This window comes from Pseudorca crassidens, chromosome 3 (assembly GCF_039906515.1).
Source record: "Pseudorca crassidens isolate mPseCra1 chromosome 3, mPseCra1.hap1, whole genome shotgun sequence".
Lineage (NCBI taxonomy): Eukaryota > Metazoa > Chordata > Mammalia > Artiodactyla > Delphinidae > Pseudorca > Pseudorca crassidens.
Window position 1 is genome coordinate 61,173,606 of NC_090298.1, and position 22,896 is coordinate 61,196,501.

Genomic DNA, 22,896 nt, shown 5'->3' on the forward strand with positions numbered 1-22,896 from the left:
TGCTTATTTCTCATGCCTGTTGTTTGTTTCTTTACCCCTACAATGCAAGAGGTCTTTATTTTGTTCATCAGCGTACTCCAAGGGATTAAAAACAGAGTAGGTACGTAGTAGGTGCACATGGTAAGCACATGGTAGGTGCTGGCACATAGCAGATGCTCAGGAAATACTTGAATAATGACTTTATTTTTCCAAAAGTGGAGCACTCCCGTCTTTTAAGGACATCTAAGACATGAGATTAATAACTGTAGCAATGTCCAATATGGGAATACAGTCAGGTTCTTATTGCATTCGTCAAATATTGAGGCATAAATGGTATAAAGGAAATATAAAGTGTTGAGATTCTTGCTTAGCAATCGTAGTTCAGCCAGACAGATGAGAGAAGAAGTTCTGTCACCTTTTCTGACTTCTGGACTTTGCTTATTGAGTTTCTCATGCTAATGCCACAGCTACATCAAGTAAGGGGCTAGTGACTTTTTGTACAAGCCAGTTTATTCTACCTGATTCTTTTCATTGTAGCTCCATTGTTAACGGTTCTGTTTGAAGGCTTTCTTTTCACTCTCAAGATCCACAAGGCTGAGCCCCTCACTTCTCTCTCCTCCCGTTTCTTCCTAGAAGTAGCTCTGTAGCTGAGGTTTTGGGGGATAGACTGACCTGAGGAGTGACAGACCCGTGCCCGGAGTGAGCCGTTAATAAGTGTGGCTGCCTCATGTGTTACTGGCATGTGATTTCAAGCCATGTGCTAAGAAGTAAATGTCAAAATCATACTGAAAAATATTATTTCTCTTCTGGAAACATGGCATTTGAGAAAACAGGAAATGATTCAAACAGTGTAGAACAAATGACATTTATAATACATTCAGATGTTTAACGGTAAGGAATTATTGGAGAGGTTTAGGTATGAAATGGTGGTGTGGTTTCTTTTTTTGTTTTTAGAAAAGAGTCTTTAATAGATGCATATGGATGAAATATGTGGGATTTACTGCAAGCTGATACAGGAGTCGGAAAGTGGCTAGGGAGAGAATTGAAGCTGAATTGGCCAGGAGTTGGTTATTGCTGAAGCCGGGTGATGGGTACATGAGGGTAATTATACTGTTGTTTCTGTTTTTCTATGTATTGTCAATTAATGAAGCATTTTTAAAATGTAGTGGTAATTATTGGACAGTTTGTCTTGTTTCTGACTTTAAATGAAACACATTCAGAATTTCATCATGAAGAATGGCATTGGCTGTGGACTTAAAGGACCAGAAACTTCCCTTCTGTTCCTAACTGTTTAAACCAGAAGTGGTTGGTGAAGAATATTAAATGCCTTATCAATATCTTGAGATTATTATATGTATTTCTTATTAGACCTATTGCTGTGACGTAGTTTTATTCCAATTGACAGTAAAACCCTCTTACATTTTGCAGAAACCCTCCTTTCACTCGGATAGTAAGTGCTGACCGGCAGGGGGTCACAGCAGGAACAAGACAGGCAGGTCCTTGCTGTCCTGGAGCTCAATTCTAGTGGGGAAGATAGACCACAAACAAATAAATGAACAACTTCAGGTGGTGGTATCGCCATCTCTGGCTTTCTGGGGACCCAGGGAATCTGGGTCCCAGAGCCCAGGGAATGAAGAGGGTAACATGGTGGGAAGTATGGCTACCTTCTTTCCAGGGAGCGGGGCTTCACTTTTCAATGAAGAAAAAAGAGGCACGTTGCCTCACCTTAGCTCCAATAGCTTCACATTTCACAATTGTTCTTTCTAGAGTTGGCAAACGCTAGGTGTTGGAATTAGTTTTTGAGATTGTTTTGAGTTCCCGTCCCTTCTGTGTCTGGATAAGGATTTAAGTGCTAAGTTTAGAGAGGTGGCCAGGTACCTTGAGACGAACACCAGCTGCCCTGGCCCCAAATATGTGTGTACGTGAATCATAGTCTAACTTGTGTTGATTAGCCTATTTTCATAGTGCTCCGTCTATTTAAAAACAAAGCCAGTTAGGAAATTACAAATGGTAACAACCACCAGCAGAGTGATGGACCATGTATTCTGTGCTCACTCAGGCCTCATAGCTAGCTTACAGGGCACTGTTCTTAGCACATCTGACATTGGAGAAGCTGTAGGCTGAAGAGATGAACTACCTTGTTCAAAGACACCCTAGAATCAGTGGACCAGCTGGGATTTGAACCCAGGTAGCTTCTCTCCAGAGGCTGCATTTTAAACCAGTATCTTGTAGGCCCGCTTTTTTTTTTTTTTGACTGTTTATTTATTTTTTTATTTTCTTTAATTTTTTTAAAAAATTTATTTTCTATTTTTTTTTACATCTTTATTGGTGTGTAATTGCTTTACAATGGTGTGTTAGTTTCTGCTTTATAACAAAGTGAATCAGTTATACATATACATATGTTCCCGTATCTCTTCCGTCTTGCGTCTCGCTCCCTCCCACCCTCCCTAACCCACCCCTCTAGGTGGTCACAAAGCACCGAGTTGATCTCCCTGTGCTATGCGGCTTCTTCCCACTAGCTATCTATTTTACGCTTGGTAGTGTACATATGTCCATGCCACTCTCTCGCTTTGTCACAGCTCACCCTTCCCCCTCCCCATATCCTCAAGCCCATTCTCTAGTAGGTCTGTGTCTTTATTCCTGTCTTACCCCTAGGTTCCTCATGACATGTTTTTTTCTTAAATTCCATATGTATGTTTTAGCATACAGTACTACTCTCTAAGGATGATGATTACTGTCAAGATTCTCTTTTCTTTGTGTTCCAGGTTTTGCTGATCTTTGCAAAGGAAGACAGTCAGAGTGATGGATTCTGGTGGGCCTGTGACAGAGCCGGTTACAGATGTAATATTGCTCGGACTCCGGAGTCAGCCCTGGAATGCTTTCTAGATAAACATCATGAGATTATTGTGATCGACCACAGACAAACTCGAAACTTTGATGCAGAAGCAGTGTGCAGGTACCTTAGATATGTTAATATGTTAGTAAATGTCCACTTAACAGCTTAAAATGAAATTCATTTAAAGATGTCTTTAGTTCTAGCCCACATATTTCTAAAATATGTGTTGATGTTTCTAAGTAGTATATACAGATTTCTGTGGTGAAGGCGGTAGCTCCTCCTATGGCCTTTTCTATTTCTCCACATTTGAGTTCCGATGAATTTAGAGGTGTGAGCTAGTCCCCACTGAAAACTTCAGGGTGTTTTCTCCCCTTGAGTATGGCTCATGTTTCACCAAAAAGAAAAATTGAAATTCACACAGTTCTTGTTACAGAGATAGAGTTTGGATTTAAACCAGATATTTTAATCTTAATTATTCTGTCCCAAAATGAACATCAGAAATGTGTGAAATAGACCATTTTTCTCTGCCTGACACAGATGGGTGGATTCTACAGCAGTCGTGGAGGGAAGGCAGCTACTTTGCAGCAGCAGAAAATCTTCCAGGGATCCAAACCCCCTGCTTGTTTACAGAAATGCTTGTGCTCTGGGGAGGAAATGCTTGCCTGTTCATAAACAAATGCAGTCATCAGAGTTCGCTCTGGATGAACTGATCCATTTAGCACAAGTGGAATGCTTTGAAGCTGGATGGGAAGAGGTCACTAATTAAATGCTAGACCGGGACAAACTCCAAATACGTATGGATCTGGAATTGTCTTGAATATTAGCAAGTGAAATGAAAGGTAGGGAAATGGTTCCTTAGACCCTTTGGTACCCTGACAAGGAATTAGTGCGTTAAGAGAAGTTTCTCGTCACGGCAACACCTTGCTATTCTTGGACCATTTTCAGTTTTCCAAAGAAGAAACTTTCTTAAGGAACCTTTTTTAAAATGTCTTACTGGTCCCAAATAATCCTATCTTCCTGCATAGAAACGTTTGCCTATTTAAGTATATAATACTAAAATGTGTCACAAAATATTTGGGTATTTTTAGTGTTAAGAAATAGATACATGTGTATGTGTGTGTATATATATATATATATGTGCGTGTGTATGTGTGCATGTGTGTGTATATATATATATGTGCGTGTGTATGTGTGCATGTGTGTGTATATATATATGTGCGTGTGTGTGTGTGCATGTGTGTGTGTATATATATATATGTGCGTGTGTATGTGTGCATGTGTGTGTATATATATATATGTGCGTGTGTATGTGTGCATGTGTGTGTATATATATATATATGTGCGTGTGTATGTGTGCATGTGTGTGTGTATATATATATATGTGCGTGTGTATGTGTGCATGTGTGTGTATATATATATGTGCGTGTGTATGTGTGCATGTGTGTGTATATATATATATGTGCGTGTGTATGTGTGCATGTGTGTGTATATATATATATGTGCGTGTGTATGTGTGCATGGGTGTGTGTATATATATATATATGTGCGTGTGTATGTGTGCATGTGTGTGTATATATATATATATGTGCGTGTGTATGTGTGCATGTGTGATTTTCAGGCTAGAATTGGGTCTCTTATAATTAAGCAGGTCTGCTTTTTCTTGGTCTCCACTTACTCTTCTTACATGATTTTGTAGTAGAAATAGCACAATCCTTTGTGCATCTATAGAATGATTTAAGACAAGCTTCAGATGTAAAAAGAAGAAATGAATAGGAAGAATTCTTTTAATTCAGGCAAAGGCCCCAGTTAGCAGGTGAGCTTCGTAATCTTCCTTGAATATAAAGAAATGTAGTTTTGTTTCCTGATGAGTGAATGTTTGTCTTAGCTGCACAGAAAAACAGTGGGGCATCAGTGCAGTTCAGAAGCCAGGTTGTGTGTCTGCTGGTGCGTTTACTGACTGTTACCAGTCACATTGAGGATGGTGAGATTCCTGAATGCTGGACTGCCAGCACACCTTCCCTAAGATGAGTGGGGACGCATTCCCAGCAGATATGCCTTCTTCATTGTCATCTATGGCCCAAGATCTCTGGTTTTTGAGCTCGACTGGACCTTAGCTTAGCATGCTTCCTTGGACCCTGGCCTCACCTGTGCCCAGCTCCCCCTTAGTCCTCTCAACCAGGAAGAGGTCCAGGTCTCTCTGGCCACACCAGTTCCTTTGGAGGAATGAGAGAGAAGAGGTCAGCAGCAGGAAGGGACCTAAAACACAGAAGCCAATCTCAAAAGAAGCTAAGCAAGCGTGAGCTCCAGCCCAGTTATGTTCATAACGTGTTTTCTCTTGCCTAAGCCCCAACCCTTAGAATGCAGCCCAGCAGTGTACCCATGACACCTCCTGGGGGTGGAAGAGGCTGAAGGAAGGTGAGAGGTGTTTAGCATCTCCCTAGAGATGAGAGCGCACCTCTGAAACTGTACATTTTTTTTCATTAGGTGCACCTGGTATTTCTGCTGAGATTTCAGTAGGCTCCTAAGTAGGAGATAAGTGTAGCTTCATGTTACCAGGACGTGGTAGGGGGTAGGGTGGCTGAGTGGGAAGTGGTCTGGGCTGGCATTACCCCTGCTGCCCATAGTGAGTTCAGGCGTCTCTCCAAAGGAGCTCGTTCAAATACCATTTATCCACAAGGGGAACCTTCATTTCCCAGGAAGACAGCAGCTGGTCTTTTCTTGAGCCTTCTACTCACATAGAGTGAGGTCTCAAGGAATAGGACATGGGGAAGGTACATTTTTAGAGAAAGGTGAAGAAATTTAGTCAAAGAGGATGAAGCAGTATGAGCTGGCTGTCCCTGGGGGAGCAGTAATGCATACACCTTAAAATGGAGAGGGGGGCTTCCCTGGTGGCGCAGTGGTTGAGAGTCCGCCTGCCAGTGCAGGGGACACGGGTTCGTGCCCCAGTCTGGGAGGATCCTGCATGCCGCGGAGTGGCTGGGCCCATGAGCCATGGCCGCTGAGCCTGCGCGTCCAGAGCCTGTGCTCCGCAACGGGAGAGGCCACAACAGTGAGAGGCCCGCGTACCGCCAAAAAAAAAAAAAAAAAAAAAAATGGGAGAGGGGCAGAAATGCCAGTAGCTAGAAAGAAACAAATACAGGTTGTTTCACAAATTCCTCAGCCTTCTGTTCTTAGAGGTGTTGGTTCCCTTCTGAAGGATCTCGAAATAAAGAGAGGTCAGACCAAGGAGATGGATGGAAACAAGCATGCTTATTTGTACTAAGACTCAAGCATGTGGCCCTTTATTAAGAGTTCATCCAACTCATGACCCCTGACCAAAATAATCCAGAATCTGAGCTGCAGCATAACACATTTTCTGGCATCATGGACCTCAAAATTCTATATCCTTACATATTTTAACCCTGTTAAATTCCTAGGGAATAAACAAATTATAGACAGGCAGTCATGGTACAACAAATATCATTATAGTGACAGTTACTGTGTTGACCATTTCTCAGCCCTAGTTGATGACTCAGTTGTTTAAAGTATTTGAGCACAAATAACAGTACAACTGAAAAATTGAGATGTCTCTTTATGAAATTTTAAAAAACCTTAACCTGCACGTGTACATCCATCTGCCAGCAGTCCTTCTCAGGGCAACTTTCTGAACTATCTACTATTTTAAAAGAAAAAAAGATCCATCCCAGTTAGCTCCCCAAGTACAAATTGATAACTAGAGAATTGTAGGGCTGCCAATTTTCTTGCAGCGTGGAATTTCAATCAGAAAACATGGAAGTTAAGTGGAATTTGCCAGTTTTTGAAGTGGAAAATTGGCAGGTCTGACCTACTGGAGAATTGCCTGGGAGTTAAAATTTTTTTTTTTTTTAGTAAAAGAAAGAGATTGTCCTAATCCACAAGGGCATCTTTTTTTGTTGTTTCCCATGTGTTTTCAGACTTCTTCTTTACAGGGACGTTTGATTTTGTGCCATTTTCACTGTGAAGAAGTCCTGTATTCTGGTAACGGAACAAGGCGTAATCACTGGTTTGACTTGGAGCTTTCTCCTTGCAGGTCGATCCGGGCCACAAATCCCTCGGAGCACACGGTGATTCTTGCGGTGGTTTCACAAGCGTAAGCTCACCTCCCGTTCCCAGCTGGGAATACTACTCTTCCTCCTGAAACGTTGGTCTGTTGTAATTCAGCCTTTGAGCTGGCAAAGCAAGGGGGAGGTCTTTGGCCTCACAGCAACAACCTTAGATCTTACTTGGGATTTTCTTTGTTTTGCAAGTTTCTAGAAATATTTGGATTTTTCTCTTTACCCTCTCTAATTTCTGTCAGCACATACACACTTCAAGAAAAAGATGGTTACTCATCATATGCTGGAAATGAGTAGAGAATCTGGGGAGAAGGCGGTCTGGAGAGAACATCGTTCCAGCTTATCTTTTCTCTTTGAAGAAAAGAGATAGGAGAATGCTTATTTTTTTCACTTAAGAAGAAACAGATTATAGCATGAGAGCAGGCGCTAAAGCCACCGCAAGAAAAGGATGGTGCAGTTTATGTTGGGACTGTTACGTGGCTAGAAGCAGGACAGCAGGATGGCCCCACTATGGTGATTGGCACAGATTCTGCCCTGAAGGAGCTGACAGGCCAGCAACTCAGAGTTTCAGCCTCCCTCAGGCAGGCCCCGCCCAGGGGAGATTTGAAATATCCATTCCAAAGCCATATTGGAACAGTGGGAAATCCTGGCTTCCAAGTCTTGCCCTAACCAAAGACTTCTCCTCACCTGCTCCTCCTTGAGTCTCTTGACAGGAGCTGTGTCTCTTCACTTGGACACCTACCACAGGCTCTTGGCCCAGGAAAGTGAAGAAACTGTCCCATTGGTTTCTTACCATCTTGCCATCTTGGTGGGGGATGGGATCTCAGCAAGAAAGAGCGAGGGGAACCGAGATGTGAGACCAGCCTTCTTCAGCCCTCTTGCTTATATTTTATCTTCTGGGGATGTGAGCTCTTAACAGGGTCTTAGGGTCTTGACATGGGTACCAGAAGGGTACCAAGCCACACAGCATTTCCCCAAGCCTGGCTGATTCCATGGGCCCAAGACAAAACATTCATTTTTTTTCTTATTCATGTGTACGTGTCCTTGACAAGTAATGGCTTGCTGTGTCTTGTTATTATTTTTCACTTTTTTTCCCCTATTTTTTAAGTATTTCATTTATAGAGGAAGTTAATAATAAAATTAATGCTGCGTGTGCCACCCAGCTTATGAAATAGAACATTATTAATACCCTTGGAGCCCTTTTGTGCCCCTACTGATTATTGTTCAGAGAGGGTAGAACCTTGAGTTCCTAAGGAGGAAAGGGGGTAGGGAGGACAGCTTTTCCCTCCTGGGAAAATGCCACAGGTAATGCCACAAATAGGCACTGGGATTTCTCTTCCTGTTCTCGTTCTGCTTCTCCACCCAGTCCCCATTGTCCCATTTTTCTTCCCTGTTTTCTAAGGTATGTACGCCATGCTACTTGCTCACTGTCTTGGGGACACCGTTTCTCATAAAGGTGGCAGCAGAGCTACAGCATGACTTCATGACCAGCTGACCCCCACCCCGTCCTTGTATTCAAACTGAAGTTCTGAGACCCAACTGCAGGCTCAGTGTAGGAAACCTCCCCTGAGATGAGTGCCAGTAATCAATTTCTGTCTTCTTCCCTTCTCACTTGGCTTTCCTGATGACACTTCTTCCCCATTGGCCCTGGGGTGCTGCAGCCTCTAATGCCAGTTGTCTTCCTGAGAGTTGGACCCACCTAAGTCTTGGGGTGGGAGTCATGCTTCCAGAAGGTTTGGGGATCTCAAAGAGGACAGTGGTCTCTGGGATGAGCGTTGCACCTTCCTTGTCCCTTTATGGGAACTGCTCCGGTACATTTGCTCCAACTCCCAAGGAGCCCAGAGTTGGAGAGGGCCTGTCGTGTGCACCTTTCACACACACTGCTGGAGTTCCTTCTACTGTCTGTGTTCTTTCTGCACCTGAAGGCGGACGTGGGAGTCTGGGTTCTTACAAGGCAGGTGCACCCTGCGGGCATGTGCTGGGCAGGAAGGCACTCTCACAGCCGTCTCCCTGCTTGCCTTGCGCTCTCCGAGTTTCAGTGTGAGGAATCCCGGTTTGTATATCTGCCGAGTGACCACATTTTCTGCTTTGCTACAGATCCGGCGACTATGAAGAGGCCTCGGTCCTCCCTCTTCTGCACGCAGGCTTCAACCGGGTATGTAAAAGATGAACTAGCACCTCTCTCAGATACAGATACGTAACCTTAGCCAAACAGCTAAGCATACTGTTATAGGCATTCAGCCCCAGAACTGTGAGGGAAAGGAAGCAGTTGTTCTCATGGGATGGTGACGAGCACCTGCTGGTCAGGCTTTTTTCCTTTTTCTCTCATAACTTCATATATCTTAGCTACAGATATGTAATGATGTAAAAAACCTGTCTTCTTATATCAGGTCGAAATTCTCTAGTCCCAAAGTAATCTCATTTAAATCAGTCCGGTCAGTTAGCGTGTATGTGTGTGATTACGTGTAGTTAGTCCACCAGCTCGGCACCCAGGGCTCTGTGCTCATCAAGGGCCCAGCCACAGCTTACACCCTGGGGACAGGCCCATGACAGCAATAGCATCTTGGGAACTCCTCATTGAAGCCATAAATGTCAGCAAAGAAAAATTCTGAGTGACAACTACATGAATAACACTGATATTCAACTTGGGGATGAAGACTGATTACTCCAAGGAAACTTAACAAACTAAATACCTAGGCTTACCCAGTATCTCAGGGTGAGGGCAGTCTGAAGGTTTGGTTGGAGGTGAGACCCTGTGCATGCAAACAGAAAACAACATGATGGATTTGAAAGAGAGAAGAAAAGGGGTGGAGAAAGATAATCAAAACATGACTGTTTAAAGGAAATGTATTTCATAATATTAAAATATTACAAACCCTTACAGAGAAATTGTGGAGGACCTCACTTTATATGCTTGAATTTTTTAAATAACAAGCGTATATTTCTTCTATTAAAAAAATGAAAGATTACCCTTTGGAAAAAACAAGGTAGAGGTCACAGTTGACTTGGGCAACTTTTGCGGGTAATTTAAACTCAAGCAAGTGACTTGTGGCATCTTGTGAACTCCTGGTTTAAACCAAAAACGTCAGCAAAGAAAAGTTCTTTGACCCTGATACTCAACTAGAAGATTGAGATTGATTAAGGAGACTTACCAACAACCTAAATAACTAGGTTTACCTGGTATCTCAAGGTCTTTTGATAGGAGTAATCTGAATCTCAAATAGATGGTGTGATGCGTCCTTTTCCTTCAAAAATAGGAGACTGCCAGTGCCTTGTGAATTATGAAAATTCCTTTGGGTGCTTTAAGCAATGGTGGTTGGCTACTCTGGATTCAAAAAGATCCCTTGTTTATTGTCAGTCACAGAGAAGCAGAAATTGCCCACGGGATGCAGTTGTTTTGTGCTTTGGTGTGCTTCCGTGGAGAAGCAGCAGTGCTGTATAAAACGTTGAAGGCAGTGCTGCGGTTCACAAGTGTGATAGAAATGAATGTTTCCGGTCAGCAGTATCACTCACTCCCTTAACTCTTCCCTCCTGTCCGTCATCGCATCTCTCAGAGGCTGGCACTCGGTTCCAGACGCCGTTCTGGCGTGCTTGCCACAGCTTAACGAGACAATGCTTCTGAGTTTCGGAATGGAGAGTTGCAAAAGGAAAGTCATCCAAGAAGTCGTGTGGCTGGGACGTCTTTACTTACTCATTTTCTGAGGAATGACTTAAAATTACTCAGTTTTCATAAGTCTTCCATGTAACGTTGACCACCCATGCACCTCAGCCCAAGGCTGTCCTTCATATCTGAGGCAGGGCCTCTCAGAATGTGAGCATGGAGGTTCTCCACATGACCTGTGGAGGGGCTGGGGCAGGCAAGACACGCCGTGGGTTATGGCCATGAGCCCCCGTTGCCATAGGTGCTGTTGAGTGCCCTTTTGGAATTCAGCTTTTAGTTCACCAATCCTGCCTCTGACCAACTGGTGTGGAGATTGGTGTCATTAGGAGTGACAGCGTCTTGTCTGGGGGGCTAAGATTGCACGTCTACTCACAGAAAAGCTTAGGAGAGACATCTGCCCTGTTTGGGTGCAAACGCTATTAAGTGAATTTAGGAGGGAAAATACCATTGTTCCTTTTTATTCTTTTTTGTAACCTGTCTGTGCTGCTCTGGAAGGTTTCGTTTCTCTGTCTTGATATGATGCTGCTTTTTGCAGGCAGCCATGGTGAGTAAAGCCCTTTGTGGAAGCATGAAAAACAGTACCTGTCAGGGGCCAGTCTTTAGTGCTGGTAGTCTTTAGTGCTGGGTCTGATCAAGGCCATTTGCCAGCCAGGTCAGGTTGCCCCCAAGGAGTTGGGGCTCTTTCCGAGAGAAGCTGCCGCACCTAACAGGCTTTCCCTCCTGAGTTACAGTGGCACAGAATCGGCCGAGGCTGCTCTCCAGGTGGCTGGTCTCCTGTTTTTGGGCAAAATCTTGTCTCTGGCAACTTTCTACCCAAACACCCTTCCAAATATGCCAGCTATTCTTCTTGCCTTCTGTGAAGTTGTTTCCCATCTCTGAGTTGTTGTGATTGTATTAAATCATCTGCTGAAACTCGGCTCTGTGTTACTAGCTAATTGACCAGTGCCTCAGTTGATGGGTCCCTGAGTGGGGATCCAGGAACACATCGTACCATCAAATATCCCAGAGCAGCTCCTCTTGAAGCCGCTAGAGCTGTGCGTGAGTGGCCGACTGCATGGTGCTCAGCCCACTCTGAGTTTTTAGAAAGAGCATCTTAGCAAAGGGCGATTGCAACTTGTTTTTGTGTGAGCCTTTGTGTACCCCTTTGCTATTTGGAATGATGTTTACAAGTTCATTCAGCAAGTCTTTATGGAGCACTTACTCTGTGCAAGGTGGTGTGCTAGGCGTGTCGGGGGTATGGCAGTCAGACACAGTTCCTCCCTGGAGAGACGTTGTGTGGAGGAAGAAGTGGAGAACCAAGGTTTATTATTTGTCGGGCTCCATTCTAGGGGACTGACTTGATCCTCATCTACGGATGAGAGGTTTGGTATTGTCTCCATTTTTGCAGAGGAGGAAACAGGCTCAAAATGACTACCTTGCAGAGCTCATACTCATAATAAGTCAAGATGCAAATACTTGGTGTTTAACTCCCAACTTCATGCTGGGTCCACCAAAGTCACGTTTCCCAAAGTGTTCCATGGAACGCTAGTGTCCCAAAGCTTTTAATAGGTGTCCATGACAAAAGGCTTCTGTGGTCGAGTAAGTGTGGAAAATCAGTGAAGACTCTGATTCTCCTCCTCTTGCCCCTGAGAAGGTACAGTGCATGTTAGCAGCATCACACCCAAGCATATGGAGAAATCCTGTACTAAAGACACCCGCCTACGTTTCTGGAAGCGGGGCCCAGGAAGCTGCATTTTAAACCAAACACCCAGGTTATTCTTAGCATGTTGAAGTTTGAAGACCACTGTCCTTGGTTCACTCAATTTATTTCAGATTTCGGGGTTAATGATAGTCTAAAAACTTCCCAAAATATTTTCCCACTGCCCTTAGTCTACAAAACACTTACTGAGTGCCACTTATGTGCAAACAAAGTGCTCCAGTGTTTAGAAACCATCACCTAACAGAAGGCTGATCTTCACCGCACTGGAAGTTCTTAGGAGACCTAAAGAAAAATAAGAATTATAAAAAATTACGGTAGGACCTTCAAGATGGCAGAGGAGTAAGATGTGGAGATCACCTTCCTCCCCACAAATACATCAAAAATACATCTACAGGGCTTCCCTGGTGGCGCAGTGGTTGAGAGTCCGCCTGCCGATGCAGGGGACACGGGTTCGTGCCCCGGTCCGGGAAGATCCCACATGCCGCGGAGCGGCTAGGCCCGTGAGCCGTGGCTGCTGAGCCTGCGCGTCCGGAGCCTGTGCTCCACAACGGGAGAGGCCACAACAGTGAGAGGCCCACGTACGCAAAAAACAAACAAACAAAATACATCTACATGTGGAACAACTCCTACAGAACACCTACTGAACACTGGCAGAAGACCTCAGACTTCCCAAAAGGGTCTTGGTGCTCCGGCTGGCTGTCAGGCCTGAGCCTCTGAGGTGGGAGAGCCGAGTTCAGGACATGGGACCACGAGAGACCTCCCGGCACCACGTAATAGCAGTCGATGAGAGCTGTCCCAGAGATCTCCATCTCAATGCTAAGACCCAGCTCCATCCAACAACCAGCAAACTCCAGTGCTGAACACCCCATGCCGAACAACTAGCAAGACAGGAACACAACCCCACCCACTAGCAGAGATGCTGCCTAAAATCATAATATGTTCACAGACACCCCAAAACACACCACCAGACATGGTCCTGCCTACCAGAAAGACAAGATCCAGCCTCATTCACCAGAATACAGGTACCAGTACCTTCCACCAGGAAGCCTACACGAGCCACTGAACCAACCTTACCCACTGGGGACAGACACCAAAAAAAATGGGAACTATGAACCTGCACCCTGTGAAAAGGAGACCCCAGACACAGTAAGCTAAGCAAAATGAGAAGACAGAGAAATATGCAGCAGATGAAGGAGCAAGATAAAAACCCACCAGACCAAACAAATGGAGAGGAAATAGGCAGTCTACCTGAGAAAGAATTCAGAGCAATGATTGTAAAGATGATCCAAAATCTTGGAAATAGAATGGAGAAAATACAAGAAACATTTAACAAGACCTAGAAGAACTAAACGACAAACAAACAATGATGAACAACACAATAAATGAAATTAAAAATTCTCTAGAAGGAATCAATAGCAGAATAACCGAGGCAGAAGAACAGATAAGTGACCTGGAAGATAAAATAATGGAAACAACTACTGCAGAGCAGAATAAAGAAAAAAGAATGAAAAGAACTGAGGACAGTCTCAGAGACCACTAGGAAAACATTAAACGCACCAACATTCGAATTATAGGGGTCCCAGAAGATGAAGAGAAAAAGAAAGAGACTGAGAAAATATTTGAATAGATTATAGTTGAAAACTTGCCTAATATTGGTAAGGAAACAGTCAATCAAGTCCAGGAAGCTCAGAGAGTCCCATACAGGATAAATCCAAGGAGAAACATGCCAAGACACATATTAATCAAACTATCAAAATTAAATACAAAGAAAAAATATTTAAAGCAGCAAGGGAAAAGCAACAATTAACATACATGGAATCCCCGTAAGGTTAACAGCTGATCTTCAGCAGAAACTCTGCAAGCCAGAATGGAGTGGCAGGACATATTTAAAGTGATGAAAGGGAAAAACCTACAACCACAATTACTCTACCCAGCAAGGATCTCATTCAGATTTGACGGAGAAATTAAAAGGTTTACAGACAAGCAAAAGCTTAAGAATTCAGCACCACCAAACCAGCTTTACAACAAATGCTAAAGGAACTTCTCTAGGCAGGAAACACAGGAGAAGGAAAAGACCTACAATAACAAACCCCAAAGAATTAAGAAAAAGGTAATACGAACATACATATCGATAACTACCTTACATGTAAATGGATTAAATGCTCCAACCAAAAGACACAGACTGGCTGAATGAATACAAAAACAAGTCGGGTATATGTGCTGTTTACAAGAGACTCACTTCAGACTGAGGGACACATACAGACTGAAAGTGAGGGGATGGAAAAAGATAGTCCATGCAAATGGAAATCAAAAGAAAGCTGGAGTAGCAATTCTCATATCAGACAAAATAGACTTTAAAATAAAGACTATTACAAGAGACAAAGAAGGATACTACATAATGATTAAGGGATCAATTCAAGAAGAAAATATAACAATTGTAAATATTTATGCACCCAACATAGGAGAACCTCAATACATAAGGCAAATGCTAACAGCCAAAGGGGAAATCGCCAGTAACACAGTAATAGTAGGGGACTTTAACACCCCACTTTCACCCATGGACAGATCATCCAAAATGAAAATAAATAAGGAAACACAAGCTTTAAATGACACATTAAACAAGATGGAATTAATTGATATTTATAGGACATTCCATCCAAAAACAACAGGATACACTTTCAAGTGCTCATGGAACATTCTCCAGGATAGATCATATCTTGGGTCACAAATCAAGCCTTGGTAAATATAAGAAAATTGAAATCGTAATTAGTATCTTTTCCGACCACAATGCTATGAGACTAGGTATCAATTACAGGAAAAAATCTGTAAAAAATACAAACACACGGAGGTGGAACCGTACACTACTAAATACCCAAGAGATCACTGAAGAAATCAAATAGGAAATCATAAATACCTAGAAAGAAATGAAAACACGACAACCCAACACCTACGAGATGCAGCAAAAGCAGTCCTAAGAGGGAAGTTTATAGCAATACAATCCTACCCTAAGAAACAAGAAACATCTCAAATAAACAATCTCACCTTACACCTAAAGCAATTGGAGAAAGAAGAACAAAAAAACCCCAAAGTTAGCAGAAGGAAAGAAATCATAAAGATGAGCTCAGAAATAAATGAAAAAGAAATGAAGGAAACAATAGCAAAGATCAATAAAAGTAAAAGCTGTTTCCTTGAGAAGATAAACAAAATTGATAAACCATTAACCAGACTCATCAAGAAGAAAAGGGAGAAGACTCAAATCAATAGAATTAGAAATGAAAAAGGAGAAGTAACAACTGACACTGCAGAAATACAAAGGACCACAAGAGATTACTACAAGCAACTATATGCCAATAAAATGGACAACCTGGAAGCAATGGACAAATTCTTAGGAGAACCTTCTGAGACTGAACCAGGAAGAAATTGAAAATATAAACAGACCAATCACAGGCACTGAAATTAAAAATCTCAAGCACTGTGATTAAAAATCTTCCAATGAACAAAAGCCCAGGACCAGATGGCTTCACAGGCAAATTCTATCAAACATTTAGAGGAGAGCTAACACCAAAACTTCTCAAAGTCTTCCAAAATATAGCAGAGGGAGGAATACTCCCAAACTCATTCCATGAGGCCGCCATCATCCTGATACCCAAACCAGACAAAGGTGTTCACAAAAAAAGAAAACTATAGGCCAATATCACTGATGAACACAGATGCAAAAATCCTCAACAAAATACCAGCAAACAGAATCCAACAGCACATTAGAAGGATCATACACCATGATCAAGTGGGGTTTATCCCAGGAATGCAAGGATTCTTCAATATATGCAAATCAATCAATGTGATAAACAATATTAACAAACTGAAGGAGAAAAGCCATATGATCATCTCAATAGATGCAGAAAAAGCTGTTGACAAAATTCAACACAGTTTTGGAAGTTTTAGCCCCAGCAATCAGAGAAGAAAAAGAAAGAAAAGGAATCCAAATAAAAAAAGAGGAAGTAGGGCTTCCCTGGTGGTGCAGTAGTTGAGAGTCCGCCTGCTGGTGCAGGGGACACGGGTTCGTGTCCTGGTCTGGGAAGATCCCACATGCCGCTGAGCGGCTGGGCCTGTGAGCCATGGCCGCTGAGCCTGCGCATCCAGAACCTGTGCTCCGCAATGGGAGAGGTCACAACAGTGATAGGCCCGTGTCCTGCAAAAAAGAAAAAAAAAAAAGAGTCATGTACCACAGTGTTCATTGCATCTCTATTTACAACAGCCAGGTCATGGAATCAACCTAAGTGTCCATCGGCAGATGAATGGATGAAGAAGACGTAGCACATGTATGCAATGGAATATTACTCAGCCATAAAAAGAAATGAAATTGAGTCATTTGTAGTGAGGTGGATGGACCTAGAGTCTGTCATACAGAGTGAAGTAAGTCAGAAAGAGAAAAACAAATACCGTGTGCTAACACATATATATGGAATCTAAAAAAAAAAAATTGGTTCTGACGAACCTAGGGGCCAGACAGGAATAAAGACGCAGATGTAGGGAATGGACTCGAGGACACGGGGAGGGGGAAGGATAAGCTGGGATGAAGTGAAAGAGTGGCATTGACATATATACACTACCAAATGTAAAATAGCTAGTGGGAAGCAGCCGCATAGCATAGGGAGATCAGCTCAGTGCTTTGTGACCACCTAGAGTGGTGGGATAGGGAGGGTGGGAGGGAGACGCTACAGGGAGGGGTTACGGGGATATATGTATATGTATAGCTGATTCACTTTTTTATACAGCAGAAACTAACACAACATCGTAAAACAATTATAGTCCAATAAAGATGTTAAGTAAACAAATAAATAAAATAAAAAGGAAAAAAGGAAAAACGTTACTACGTAAATATGAAAGTGAAAATATAGAATGATTATATATATATATAAATATATACATATAAAATATATACCTACACACATAGACACAGAGGCATAATAAAAGCCTAAGGCAAATCAATTAGACAGTCAACAAAAGTTTACTTCTGAGGTTTTCGTTTTAAAACAAAGGAAACTGTTTATCCCAACCTTTTCAAAGACTTATTTTATCACAGATCCTTTCTTGTACTTCATGAAGCATCAGCTAACACCACTCAGAGCTCAGTTACAGACTGACACATCATCTCCACCCGTCCAGAAGCTGAACCAGAACCTCACCATGTTTAACTTTGCTTTGTAAATAGAAAGTATTTCCCTCTGTGTGTGTTCATGGTTCCCCCTCTGTCCTTAGCCCTTCCCAGCTTCCTCCTGGGCTGGTGGGGACCAGAGGCACAGGGAAAGTCAGGGAGCTTCTCAGATATTCCACAGGGAGAAGCCATCCATGCTAGATGTGCGGAAGAGAGTGTGTGTGTGTGTATGTGAGAGAGACAGACAGACAGACAGACATGAGAAGAGGCAGGATGCGTTAGGCACTCAGAAGATGAGGAAGGAAGCAAAGACTGCCTCTCCCCACCAGAAGACATCACTCGTAGTGTGGTATGCCGTGAAGACATCTAGGCTCAGGTTTTAGAAGACTTTCCTTAGTGCAACAGAAGCACAGGTGTTTCAGTAATTAGCAAGGCTGGGGGAGGTGTTCTATCCCTCGTGTGTTTATTTTCCTGTGAGTGTTAATAATGTTTTGTTATAAATAACTATGTAATGTTTCTGCTGTCTTGTTTGTTATACATTTAAACAAGCATTTCAAACACTTGACAACTGTTTTATTTAATCTCATCCTACCTACTAGTTGTCTTATATAACAGAGTTACCTGAGGTTGGAGAAACTGTTAAGCTTCTTTGACTATTTAAGAAGTAATTGTATATGTCTTATGTATTACCTTTGCTTTTTTTCCAGAGATTTATGGAGAATAGCAGCATAATTGCTTGCTATAATGAACTGATTCAAATAGAACATGGGGAAGTTCGCTCACAGTTCAAGTTAAGGTATGTAGCAAAATAGGATGAATACAAGGTTAACCATTCTGTAGCAAAGCTTGTCTGTCCTCAGGCTGAGGTTCACTGGTTCTTAGCGGAATCCCAGGGATTCTGAAGCTGTTGAACAAGTAACCGTAGCTGGTAAATGGCAGAGTCTAAACTGGGAGCCCATTGGTATAATGAAATAAATTGGAGGCGTTTCTTCTTTTGACAGTATTTTCCACTATTTACAGCAGTTTTAAAATTATACACTAGGAAAAGTACTGTTTAACTTCTGTACAATTAGATCGAGATTAAGAATAGCCTTTGAGGATGACTTTGTACTTGCAACATTTATACATTCCTACTTGGATTGTTATAGATAGGGGCAAACTCGTGGGAATATTTATTATGCTAACTATGGCAATTGCTACGTATCCATGATAGCAATTTCATGAGGCCTGCTTGTGGCCTCAATATGCATGAAGTATCTTCAAGAGACTGATTTTAAGTCTCTTTACGCATGCCTAGTGCTTTAAGAACTTCTCTCTGGTGCTTACTTCTGAGACGAACAGATTCTCTCAGCGTCTCGGTGCTAGGATGCTCTGCTTCTGGGACGTCTTGGAGTATCAGAGTTGTAGCCCATGCCTGGTTTTGTTCAGGCTCTACTCCAGCACACTCTTAGGACCCTGATTTCTTCAACCTGCCCCGCTTCAGCAGAGAGAGCAGGGGAAAGAAGAGGCTCTTCATAGCCCGCGGCCTCTGGGAGACCAGTCCCAAGTGGCTCCAGGCTATGGGATGCCAGAAGGGCTCTGGCTTCTCTCTCTGGCCCACTGAGGGGTCACAAGGCTTTCAGGCTAAGTGAAAAATAAGGATAGCATCTCATTGAAATGGTTATACTTCTTACCTTGATTACTGAATTTGCATTCAAACAGAACAGAACCCTTTCTAAACTTAACTTTTCTCCTCTGTCTCTTGGAAGAAAAATGGATTGGCATGAACCCCCAGAGGCAGGCCCTTCTGGGGTTCACCCTGCTCAGGGAAGTCAACTGTTTGGTGGATAGAGAGCTCTAAGAAATTAAGTGTGGGGATAAACAGTCCCTTTTGAGGTGGGAAAGTATTAAAAAAAGAATCTCAAACCAGTGGAAATTCGTTGGTAAGGAAGATTGCCAAAGATTTTTGAGTGTCAGTTAAATCCCTTGGTTTCTTTGTATCCATATATTTATTTCCTGCAGAGAACTTCATAGAATTTCGTAAGAAAACCGCATTGCCTTTACTATAGCAATTTATGAGTTTTAATTGTACATTAATTGTTTTTATTCCTGGGGCCCTCTTCTGTTTTTATTTAGGGTAAAAAGACTTTGTACTTTTATTTTAGATGTTTTCACAATAAATAGGATTAGGAAAAGAGAGATTTCATTTTGGTTTAATTCTTCAACTGTGCGTTTTCTACAACAAAAATGAACAGCAGACGCCTTATTGCTTTGATAGGTAATTCCCTCATTTTATTTACTTATTTATTTTAGTATCTCATTTTTTATAAAAATATGGAACGCTTCACGAATTTGCTTGTCATCCTGGCGCAGGGGCCATGCTAATCTCCTCTGTATCGTTCCAGTTTTAGTACATGTGCTGCCGAAGCAAGCACTCCTTATTTTATTTTAAATGACTGCTTGAGTTTTCTTAGGCAGCATTCAATGTGATGGCACATGTAAGAGGTCCGAAGGCGCCTTGCCCATGGGGGGCGTGGCAAAGGCAGGTCTGGCCGTTTGAAATAAACATCCCCAGGCAGCACCAGGGCTAAATGAAAGAGCTTCAAGTTATCGTGCTGTAAGCAGGGCACTGAAAACTTTTCAAGGACTCATTAGGTTCAGAACTCGGCAAGGTTCTAACTACACAACACTCTGTGAGCGCCATAACTTCTCACCCCTCCGTGATGAGCTGTTTGGGAGCGTTGGGCTCGTTGAAAAGGCTCAGGTTCTTAATACAAATCAACGTAAAGCTGATGAATGGACCTCGCCCAGGCAGCAGCGGTCCCAGGAAGGTGGGTTTGCCCAGAAGCCCAGTCCCCTCACCTTCCGCATCAGCTTCAGCTTGGCTGGTTGGGACCTCCCCAAGCAACGAGCACAAGAGCAACCCCTGCAGAGGGGGAGGGAAGGCAAGAGTTCTCCATAGGAGAAGACAGAGGAGGACTAAATGGTCAGTTTCTTTTGATGCCTTTTGGCTGGTTGTACCTCAACTGTCTCCAACTTCTTTTCTGTCTTTTGGAGGAGTATGGTGTGTGTGTGTGTGGTTTGACTCTCCCTGGGTGTATGATATCTGGGCCCAGCGGATGGGGGTGGACAGTGACCCTCCGTGGCCTTCCCAGCTCCTTAGGGCATTCAAGGATGTCTAAAGCATCTACCTGCACCCCAGAGGTTGGCAGGCAACGTTGTCACTTGCTGCAGATGGGGAAAATGAGGCTCTTTGTTATACAATGCCAGAATAATTATAGTCTAATTATATCATACTTTTCCCTGCAATTCCACCCCCAGCTGCAGCTAAATATGTGACATTACTAGCATTCTGCAAGGACAGTCTGTACTGCAAGGATGATGTTGAATGTTGAAGGCAGACGCTTCTGTCCAGTCTTCATGTATGGTAACCATATTTACTTAACCAAGAAAAAAAAGATCATGTGATCAAACATAACATACCTGATTTAAAAATTCCATTATATAGGAATAACTTTTAAAGACAGAACAAAATCACATTTCTGTGTGCATGTGATGAATTACTTTATTGAACAGAACTCATGAGAGGGGGAATGTCTAGGGAAGTATGGGCTAACTGATGACCACTTATTGTTTATGTTCTTATGCTTCTTTATCATGAAAAGAACTATGTTAACCAAAATACAGATAGGATTTGGCTATTTATTGAGAGTGTAAGCTGATGAGTTTACACTAATCAGGTACGAGCTATTATTTCATCATTAGGCAGTCTGATATCTGTTACCTAGGGGTTACACCCAAATCATCATGTTTATTTTACTCCAAATCTTAAGACAGTAGCAGTCCTTCATTTTAGAATCAGTTTCTGATGGGCAAACCTTAGTATTCCGTGGAACACTACATCTCTCATTATTAACTGATATTTATAGAGCACTTTATCCTCACGTGGGCTCTGCGTGACAGCCCCGTTGTGTTACGGAAGTAGAAACTGATCTGTGATGGATTAAAGTAACCGGCCCCTGCTGCGTCACTGCCCAGGAGCCGTGCTGGTGGATAGCAAGTCCACAGCCCCCTCCCTGCTGCTCCCGAACCCCTGCTGGGATGTGGCTTTGTGTTCAGAGTCTTCTCCCTGCACGCTACCACCTTGCCCAGTCCTACCCTTGTGTGTGTGTGTCTGTCTGCGGTGGGGTGTTTGTGTTTTGTTTGAGTAGATTCCGGGGTGCCTTTGTTAGGGACACAGGAGGTCATGTAACCCAACCGCCCCAGACAACTGACAGAGGAACGCTGAGAGCCGGGAAGACTCTGGGCACGCTCACAGCTACTCAACATGTGGGTGGCAGCACTGGAGTAGAATCCAGGCACCCTGCTTTAAGTCGGATGCACCCTGCACCCCATCAGAGCATTATGTTCTTTGTAGACTTTCTACCTGGGTCCCTGTAATATTTACTTTTTCCCTGCAGACCTTCACGGACTTTTAAGAAGATGAAGGGGAAATGGTTACATCACTAGCGCTACATGGGCTCTGGTTCCCTTGTGCTTTTTCCAATTTTCCAGCTTCTCAAACTGAAGCCTACTAAAATACAGTTGAGGTGCAGAGTTACATGGTTTCCCAAGAACAGAAAATTAATAAAGCTAAGGTTCTTCTGCATGAAGAATATTAATAATTAATACAAGCAATTAAATTCTCAAACTTTAGGAACATGATTCAAATTGATTACCTCATTTTGCTGCAGGTTTATTTAAAAAGAACCATCAACCAAATTGGTTTAAAGCCTAGATCCACACATGGCAGTCCAGTAGCGTTTGTCACCGGGGCAATAATCTACTCGTCCTGCCAATATACTTTCACTTTAACTGTCAATAAGGATCTGCTTTGTCCCATTGGGCATTATACTCTCACAGGATAGTGTATAGCTTTGCAGTGAACATCTAATAGATACATTTTGGCAGTTGGAGCTAACATCTTGTATGAGGCAGCCTGTTGAATTGACAAGAACAGTCATACTCTGAAGTAGCTGTTTACATACTTAATTGAGCCACATAGGTACTTTAAGAAAATACCTGGGCAAGAGGGGAATTTATCATTTGATCAAATGTTTTAACACTTAATTAGCCAGCTCCCAAAGCTAAGGAACTAGCCCACACAGATGGTGCTTTTCCACATCAGACTTCTGGAGGACAGGGAACGCTTTCCCGTTGTGCCGAGTTGGGTTCTGGACCCAAGTGCCTGGAGCAGACTTGGGATAAGACTAGCTCTTGCTTGCCTCTTCATGAGAGGTGATGCAGTAGTGACTTTGGTAACAATTTTAAAGTCCTCTTTGAATTCTTTTTCACATTTTAAATGATCATGTTTACAAATGCAGCAATGCTAATAGGACAGTATACAGTTCATATTAGGTAGACTGGAGCAATTTATTTTATTTACCTTTTTATTTGAAGTATAGTTTCTGTACAATATTATAGGTTACAATACAGTGATTTATAATTTTTAAAGGTTATACTCCATTTATAGTT

General features: G+C 42.7%; 1 protein-coding gene and 1 non-coding gene across 4 annotated transcripts in view; one reads left to right on the forward strand and one right to left on the reverse strand.

Annotated features, from left to right (window-relative positions):
* The window catches only part of PDE8B (phosphodiesterase 8B), a 286,354-nt gene that overhangs the window by 147,962 nt on the left and 115,496 nt on the right, over positions 1-22,896 (forward strand). For all 3 annotated transcript variants that reach the window (XM_067731048.1, XM_067731046.1, XM_067731047.1), the window contains exons 3-6: positions 2,745-2,935; positions 6,864-6,923; positions 8,986-9,043; positions 18,111-18,199. In XM_067731048.1, coding sequence (XP_067587149.1) covers positions 2,745-2,935; positions 6,864-6,923; positions 8,986-9,043; positions 18,111-18,199 — 398 coding nt within the window. The remainder of the gene's footprint in view (positions 1-2,744; positions 2,936-6,863; positions 6,924-8,985; positions 9,044-18,110; positions 18,200-22,896) is intronic.
* Positions 19,711-19,817, reverse strand: LOC137222803 (U6 spliceosomal RNA). Its single transcript, XR_010942595.1, has one exon. It is a non-coding gene; the product is annotated as a U6 spliceosomal RNA (small nuclear RNA).